Source organism: Hyperolius riggenbachi, chromosome 11, assembly GCF_040937935.1.
Source record: "Hyperolius riggenbachi isolate aHypRig1 chromosome 11, aHypRig1.pri, whole genome shotgun sequence".
Taxonomy (NCBI): Eukaryota; Metazoa; Chordata; class Amphibia; order Anura; family Hyperoliidae; genus Hyperolius; species Hyperolius riggenbachi.
In genome coordinates this window covers 53,328,024-53,337,271 of record NC_090656.1, presented here as the reverse complement: position 1 = coordinate 53,337,271, position 9,248 = coordinate 53,328,024, and the positions used below count along the sequence as shown (strand labels likewise).

Below are 9,248 nucleotides of genomic sequence, written 5' to 3'. Positions count from 1 at the left end.
CAGCTCTTCACTCAGTCCCGAACTGCTGAATACACAGGTACCGGCTTGATGACGTCATCAAGCCGGGACCTGGATATTCGGCAGCACGGAGCTGAGTGAAGAGCTGAATCCCAGCTCTGGCTGCAGGATCATCGCTGGAACAAGCATAGGTGAGAGATTCTTTTTCCAGAAGGTTTTCAAAGGCGATCTTTACAATGGGGGAGAGATGAACGATCACTGCTGTTGGCTACACAGGGGGGGGGGGGGGGGGGGGTCCCTAATTTGCTAATGGAAAATATTTTCCAATGCACTAATTAGTGTTGCAGATAAAAGTGCCGGGGGCACATGGGAGTGTGTCCAATCGTGCACAGCTGCCCACCAAAGTAAAATCGTATATATACGTCCTTGCGGCTTGGATGATGTCACAGAGGACGTAGATGTACTGTATCCATGGAAGTAGCTAAAGAGACCAAAAAGCAATGCAAAATTTAATTTTTCCTGCTTGAAACAAAACATACATTAAGACATACCTTCTGTTTAAGAAGGCAAAATTGCATTCAACAAGATAATACAATCAGTATTGGCCAGTCCCAACTGGGGGGGGGGGGGGAACAAGCAGGGGCGTAGCAATAGGGGGTGCAGCGGTAGCGACCGCATCGGGGCCCTTGGGCCAGAGGGGCCCCGAAGGGCCCTCCCTCAACTACAGTATACGCTCTCCATTGGTCCTGTGCTCATAATAATCACTTCTATATATACATTGAGTAGTGGTAAACATTAACAAGCACTTCCCCATCCCCTTCTTGCACCTCTGACACTGTAGTTGCCATTGTCAGGTTTTGGTGCGCCGTATCAATTGTTATGTATAGAGTGCCTGGGGGGCCCCATTGTAAAACTTGCATCGGGGCCCACAGCTCCTTAGCTACACCACTGGAAACAAGCCACAATGCAAAGGTAACCTAGTGGGTCCCCTGAACCAAACTCCCCCCCCCCCCCCACACACACACCCACACTCCCCGAGCAAATGTGTGTACAGAGTATGGAGCAGCAGCGTGTGTACAGAGCATGGAACAGCAGCGTGTGTACAGAGCATGGAGCAGCAGCATGTGTACAGAGCATGGAGCAGCAGCATGTGTACACAGCATGGAGCAGCAGCATGTGTACAGAGCATGGAGCAGCAGCGTGTGTACAGAGCATGGAGCAGCAGCGTGTGTACAGAGCATGGAGCAGCAGCATGTGTACACAGCATGGAGCAGCAGCATGTGTACAGAGCATGGAGCAGCAGCGTGTGTACAGAGCATGGAACAGCAGCGTGTGTACACAGCATGGAGCAGCAGTGTGTGTACAGAGCATGAGGCAGCTGTGTGTGTACACAGCATGGAGCAGCAGTGTGTGTACACAGCATGGAGCAGCAGTGTGTGTACAGAGCATGGAGCAGCAGTGTGTGTACAGAGCATGGAGCAGCAGTGTGTGTACACAGCATGGAGCAGCAGTGTGTGTACAGAGCATGGAGCAGCAGTGTGTGTGCAGAGCATGAGGCAGCAGTGTATGTACAGAGCATGGAGCAGCAGCATGTGTACAGAGCATGGAGCAGCAGCATGTGTACAGAGCATGGAGCAGCAGCGTGTGTACACAGCATGGAGCAGCAGTGTGTGTACAGAGCATGGAGCAGCAGTGTGTGTACAGAGCATGGAGCAGCAGTGTGTGTACACAGCATGGAGCAGCAGTGTGTGTACAGGGCATGGAGCAGCAGTGTGTGTGCAGAGCATGAGGCAGCAGCAGTGTGTAGAGAGCATGGAGCAGCAGCATGTGTACAGAGCATGGAGCAGCAGCATGTGTACACAGCATGGAGCAGCATCATGTGTACAGAGCATGGAGCAGCAGCGTGTGTACAGAGCATGGAGCAGCAGCATGTGTACACAGCATGGAGCAGCAGCATGTGTACAGAGCATGGAGCAGCAGCGTGTGTACAGAGCATGGAACAGCAGCGTGTGTACACAGCATGGAGCAGCAGTGTGTGTACAGAGCATGAGACAGCTGTGTGTGTACACAGCATGGAGCAGCAGTGTGTGTACACAGCATGGAGCAGCAGTGTGTGTACAGAGCATGGAGCAGCAGTGTGTGTACAGAGCATGGAGCAGCAGTGTGTGTACACTGCATGGAGCAGCAGTGTGTGTACAGAGCATGGAGCAGCAGTGTGTGTGCAGAGCATGAGGCAGCTGTGTGTGTACACAGCATGGAGCAGCAGTGTGTGTACAGAGCATGGAGCAGCAGTGTGTGTACAGAGCATGGAGCAGCAGTGTGTGTACACAGCATGAAGCAGCAGTGTGTGTACAGAGCATGGAGCAGCAGTGTGTGTGCAGAGCATGAGGCAGCAGTGTATGTACAGAGCATGGAGCAGCTGCATGTGTACAGAGCATGGAGCAGCAGCATGTGTACACAGCATGGAGCAGCAGCATGTGTACACAGCATGGAGCAGCAGCATGTGTACAGAGCATGGAGCAGCAGTGTGTGTACAGAGCATGGAGCAGCAGTGTGTGTACAGAGCATGGAGCAGCAGTGTGTGTACAGAGCATGGAGCAGCAGTGTGTGTGCAGAGCATGAGGCAGCAGCAGTGTGTACAGAGCATGGAGAAGCAGCATGTGTACAGGGCATGGAGCAGCAGCATGTGTACACAGCATGGAGCAGCAGCATGTGTACAGAGCATGGAGCAGCAGCGTGTGTACAGAGCATAGAGCAGCAGTGTGTGTACACAGCATGGAGCAGCAGTGTGTGTACAGAGCATGGAGCAGCAGCGTGTGTACAGAGCATAGAGCAGCAGTGTGTGTACACAGCATGGAGCAGCAGTGTGTGTACACAGCATGGAGCAGCAGTGTGTGTACAGAGCATGGAGCAGCAGTGTGTGTACAGAGCATGGAGCAGCAGTGTGTGTACAGAGCATGGAGCAGCTCTAAGGAACTTAACAGAGTCAGGTATGAACACAGCCCTGTGCCTCTGCTTCCCCCTTCATTACCAATGTCGGCTGTCATTATTATCTGTATGCAAACGATCCCATTGTTAGTTTATCAGATAGGAAATTGCTTTATGTGTACCCAGCATGATATCGTACCATATTATTATACTGTATTGTGCATGGCTGAGGGAGACCTTTCAGGAATCCCCCCTTTGAAAATCCTGGGTTTGCCCCTGATTTATACATGGTGGTGCAGTCGCATATCTGACAGGATTTATGTTCTTTTTTCTATTTGGGTTCCTTTTTGATCCTGGGGCTAGCACACTGAAGCATTGGCTTGTCTAGGTCGCCCAATATCTGCATCATAAAGGCAAAGAGATAGTCACTTGAATGCATGTAACTTTATTAATAACCAGCAACATGAGTCCCAGCGTGGCACAAAGACAAAACTCTGAACAGTAAAACAACTTTTCGCAAGATCCATTTGGCAGTGAGATATGATTTTTTTTAAGCCGCATCACGATGAAAAACGTTATACGGACGGTTTCACTGCAGTTATGATTGCATAGAACAGTTGATTTGTCTCTATAACTGAAACACTTTTTCAGAGTTCAGAGCAATGATTTTTTTAAAGCACATTTGGTAAAAATCAGAGGTTAAAAAGATGAACTGGAGTGAAAATAACTTAATGAATAAAATGTTTTATTTTTTTACAATATCCATTTATGAAATATTTAGTCAGTGTTTGCCCATTGAGAAAACTTTCCTCACCCTGATTTACTTGTTAAAATATATCACTGGTGGTGACATCTTACGGTAAGTCCTGTCCGGTAATCACTGCGGAATGGTCAATTCTATGCACACAGGCAGATCATGCTTCCTTGGCAGTTGGAAAAAGAAGTTATTTTTCACGATGCAGTGAGGTTCACAGACAGGAAACTGTCACACTGTGAGGGTTTCTCCTCGATACCAACATATATCAGACATTTTAGATGTCACAGATGATCTGCTATTGGCTACTGATTAGGATGGAGTTCAATCCTGAGTACCTCTTTCAAGTGTTCATTCTTCTAATGTATTGAAGTGTGTTGACCTTTCGCATTCCTGCACTGTTGGACAGTTTAGAAATCTTTGTACTGAATCCTAGCAGAATATGAGAAGAGTCCCACAGTGGCATCTGGTGTCTCCTAGTGGTCCTAAAGTACCAGACCATGCTACCCAGTGATTAGTCCACCAATCACAGAGCAGTGACAGTTTTACAGCATGATCAAGGCTAGGAGCTGATTGGCTGCACGGGTTACAGAACAGCAGCGCCCTCTTGATAGTTTTATGTAAATTCTAAGCAACGGCCTCTGGAAGCCCACTCTTCGAATCTCTTTGGTTCAGATGAGACATCAGCAAATCCACAATGACTGCAATGAGACGAAAAGACATTATGAAATAATCAGCATCTCTGAGTATACAGGTAGCCCCCAACTTACAAATGACCCTCCGACATGACCGTGTCCCAAAATGTGAAATTTGGTTCTGTGGGAACAAGTAAAAAAATCTTCAAAAAGACCATGTTGTTTTTGAGAAAATAGGTTCTCAGTTTTCATCTGGTGGACTCAAAGCACCAGAGCTGCAGCCACTAAGGTATGCTCAGTAGGCAGTAGCAGGGAGTCTTGTCTCCTTACTGAATAGGTTCTGGCTTACTGAACAGGAAGAGCCAAGATTTGAACCCTGGTCTTTCTGTTAGAGGCAGAAGGTTAACCAGTACACTATCCACCCACTGGAGGGGGCCGAGATGGCACAGTGTTTCGACTAAAAAATGGTTTCAGGTTAAGAACGAACCTACAGTCCGTATCTTGTTCGTTTACTGAGGACTACCGGTATTGTGCTAAACAAAAAAAAAGTATGTCCGTTACTGTCATCAAGTCTAAGTTTAAAATATAAAAGGTACATCTGCTGTAAACATTGTTAAAGGGACCCTGAGAAGGTTCTAAAATCAGAATTTCCACTTACCTGGGGCTTCCTCCAGCCCTTCGTAGGCTGCTAGGTCCCACAGCGTCCTCCTGGCTCCTCTCCCGGTCCCACTTGTTGGCTCTGTTACTGCACGACTTCGGCCTGAAGTCGTCAGGGCTGCTTCCTGCTTGGCCGAAACGCGTCATTCCCCCAGCCGACTATGCGTCATCACGCTGTCCGGCGTGAGAGTCCTGCGCATGCCCAGTTCTCTAATATATTGAACCGCTCATGCACAGGACTCTCACGCCAGCCGGCTTTATGACGCGTAGCTAGCCGGTGTGATGACGCAAATCGGCCAAGCTGGAAGCAGCCCTGACAACTTCAGGCCGAAGTCGTACAATAACGGAGCCAACAAGTGGGGCCGGGAAAGGAGCCAGGAGATCGCCAGGGGACCTCACGGCCTACGGTGGGCTGGAGGAAGTCCCAGGTAAGTGGAAATTCTGATTTTAGAACCTGCCCATGGTCCCTTTAAATGTCCATGTTGGCTTATAAAGAGTTCCCAAACCTCCAGACTACTTAATCTACTAAGGTGGTGTCAGGCGTGCTGTTACACTGACAATACTACACTATCTAGGGAGGGACAGTTGGGAGATATGCTTAGATACAATGGGAGTTCAGATACCTCCAGCAGACGGGCGATTTGCGGGATTCTTTTGGACGAGGCGTTTGATGAGATTGCGCAAGATACGAGGACAAGATGGGGGCAGATCCTCATCCAGGGATGCCCATGACTTCTCCTGCCACATCTCCAAATTATTCGCTGTGACTTCTTCATCTGAAATAAATAGTCAGTTGTTAAAGAATTTTGGCCTTTTAAGTCATCAGTCATTAGTGATGTCCGTGTGTACCAGAAATCATGCAGGAGCATGTGATCAGCTAACTGACTGCCCAACACCCGTCAGTCACTAGTGATGCCAGTGTGTACCAGAAATCATGCAGGAGCATGTGATCAGCTAACTGACTGCCCAACACCCGTCAGTTACTAGTGATGCCCGTGTGTATCAGAAATCATGCAGGAGCATGTGATCAGCTAACTGACTGCCCGACACCCGTCAGTAACTAGTGATGCCGGCCGATGTGTACCAGAAATTATGCAGGAGCATGTGATCAGCTAACTGACTGCCCGACACCCGTCAGTCACTAGTGATGCCGGCCGGTGTGTATCAGAAATCATGCAGGAGCATGTGATCAGCTAACTGACTGCCCGACACCTACCAGTCACTAGTGATGCCGGTGTGTAGCAGAAATCATGCAGGAGCATGTGATCAGCTAACTGACTGCCCAACACCTGTCAGTCACTAGTGATGCCGGCCGACACCCGTTAATTTCTGCAGTACTGTGTAGAGCCAATGCTTTATCAAAACCAATACAAGGAATAAAGATGGCAGACCACATCCCTTCTTGCTGTAAGTTTCATTAAAGGAGAATTCTGCTTTTGTTGAGAAAAATTTGAAGTTTTCGATACAGCTCTATATTTTGCAAGGATTCATGGCAAACAGTATTTCAGCTTCATTCTGCTATTTCAATGTGGTAAAAACTGTTGTTCCATGGAATGGCTAAAATATCTGAAACATAGGCGGGTGACGTGTCTGAGTTTCCTGCCAATCAGTGGATTAGAGAAGGTTGCAAAAATAAAAAAAAGGAGCAATTTTAGCTTACTGTCAGAAACGCTGAACTGGCTGCAGATTGGAATGGAGAGATCATTTTTAATGATGCTAGATTACAAAAGGACTGGGACATTGTGGAGTGTACAACTTACTCTGAAATGGCCTCTTCCCGGTCGCGATCTCGTACATTATCACACCCAGGCTGCAAAACCAAAAGGAATATTTATTCTACATTGCTGATTACACAACATCATTGAGAAACAGAACTAGCTGCTTACGTCAACAAGTAAATGCCAGAGAACAGCTTACAATCCTGCCGCCGACATCTACAGGCCGTTCTGTGTATCCGCATCCATATGGGGATATCCATCAATGACTTCAAAAGTGTTTTTTAGTGCAAAACCACTTCCACCTATGGGCAGTTTCGAGTCGCCGTATTCCAGGGCCACGGACATAAAAAGTTTGTTTACTACAAAGTTTTGTCTTTGTACCACCTTTCTACTTTATTTGAAATATGCAAATAATTCCATGTTGATGCAGAACTACGCACATGTAGCTGCAAATCTATGCAGCTTGAAAATGGACCGATCAAATCCTCTCACTGCTAGATTTGATTAGGCCATTTACATTTTGAATTTGCATACTAATTTGCATAATTCTCAATCTACAATTTATTTGCACCTCAGTGACAGTTCCTACTGACTAACAGGGCCGGATTTCTGCAAAGGCCACAAAGGTCATGGCCTAGGGCGGAAAAAAATCAGAAGGATAAAAGGGCGGCAGGACCTGAGAGAGATAAGAGGCTGCATGTCAAAATAAATCATTTCTCCTGCTCCAAAGCGCCCCGGCTTTGCTGCACACACACAGTCAGAATTCCAGAGCTCCGTGTATTTTCCTTACTTCGTGTATTTTCCTTACTTCGTGGTGTGCGATGAGACAGTGCTATCTACTGAACATACACGCTTCAGTTTATTGCCAGGGGTGAGAGAAACATGGATCACAATGTAGACAATTTCTGATCCAGTAAAAGTAAACATTTTAACAGAATTATTTCCACTTTACAACTCAAGCTGGGCTAAACAATGTATTGCTGGTCAGACTCTGTTAATGACTTGAGCCATTCCTTCTCCTCTCTCCCCCTGGATTGTAAATCTTAAACAGATAAGGGTTTTTTTTCCTTAGAGAGATTTATGGCAGCTCCTTCTAAGCTAAATCTTAACCCCTTGCTGGCTCATTTTAAAGGCAGCAGTAGTCTAGTATGAGATAGACAACTTCTCTATAATTATAATTACAAATGTACTGTTGTATACTTTTGTATTTGTTACATTCTGTTTTGTATACCAAAAGTAATAACATACACTAAAAATTAAAAAAATATATATTTGTACCGTGTTGGCAAACAGTAAAAAAACACCTGTGAAAGAATCAGTACAATAAATACTATAAAATAAATGCAACAGATCTGTTATTACAGAAGAGCAGAGAGGGAGATGAATGCCGCTCTGCTACTTCATGCCTGGTACACACCATGCAATTTGCCATCAGATAGATGGGTTCAAATTGATTATTTCTGACAGGTCTAATCTGATTTCTGATCATTTTTCTAATCGACTTTGTATAAGTGATCGGAAAATCGATTCAACCCATCTATCTGGTGCGTACCAGGCATTAGAGACTCACTGCTCTAACAGGAAAATCAATCATTCATCATTTTTCAGAGAGAAAACATTCATAGGTATCCTGCAAACAAGTGATCGTTAAGGCTCATACACATATCAGACTATAGTCTTTGGAAAAAGAAAGATCACAGTCCAATCTTACCACCCTTCATGTAGTATGAGAGCCATACCTTCACAGTCTTTTCTATGGAGCTGAACTCCCCATCAGAAAAAATCTTTGCAAGATGCTGCACACACAGATGCTGTACAGACACAAAAGATCAGTATCTGCAAAAAATCTGTTCCTGCCACAGATCCGTTCCTGCAAATTGCATTCATAGTCTATGAGATCTGCAGATCATCATACACACCTTGTTTAACTGACATTCATCTGCAGATCAGACAATCATCTGCAGATCTGAAAATCCATCCTGGTGGATCGGATCTGCAGATGAATGTCTGTTAAACAAGGTGTGTATGATGATCTGCAGATATCATAGCCTATGAATGCATTTTGCAGGAACAGATCTTTTGCAGATACTGATCTTTTGAATGTGTACAGCATCTTTGTGTGCAGCATCTTGCAAAGATTTCTGTCTGATGGGGAGTTCAGCTCCATAGAATAGACTGTGTAGGTATGGCTCTCATACTACATGGAAGGGGGTAAAATTGGTCTGTGATCTTTCATTTTCCTAAAGGCTCATACACACATCAGACCACAGTCTTTGGAAAATGAAAGATCACAGACCAATTTTACCCCCTTCCATGGAGTCCGAGAGCCATACCTACACAGTCTATTCTATGGAGCTGAACTCCCCATCAGATAAAAATCTTTGCAAGATGCTGAACACGTTCAAAAGATCAATATCTGCAAAAGATCTGTTCCTGCAAAAGATTTATGCCTGCAAAATGCATTCATAGTCTATGTTATCTGCAGATCCTCATACACACCTTGTTTAACAAACAATTATCTGCAGATCAGACAATCATCTGCAGATCTGAAGATTCATCCTGGTGGATCTGATCTGTAGATGAATGTTTGTTAAACAA

The 9,248-nt window shown here is 45.7% G+C and overlaps 1 protein-coding gene across 2 annotated transcripts in view; it reads right to left on the bottom strand.

The window, feature by feature from the left end:
* Positions 1–3,315: 3,315 nt before the first annotated feature.
* The window catches only part of LOC137539161 (mixed lineage kinase domain-like protein), a 38,333-nt gene continuing 32,400 nt past the window's right edge, over positions 3,316–9,248 (bottom strand). For both annotated transcript variants that reach the window (XM_068261658.1, XM_068261659.1), the window contains exons 9-11: positions 6,693–6,742; positions 5,556–5,708; positions 3,316–4,341 (exon numbers count right to left, since the gene is read on the bottom strand). In XM_068261658.1, coding sequence (XP_068117759.1) covers positions 4,268–4,341; positions 5,556–5,708; positions 6,693–6,742 — 277 coding nt within the window. In that variant the 3' untranslated portion in view covers positions 3,316–4,267. The remainder of the gene's footprint in view (positions 4,342–5,555; positions 5,709–6,692; positions 6,743–9,248) is intronic.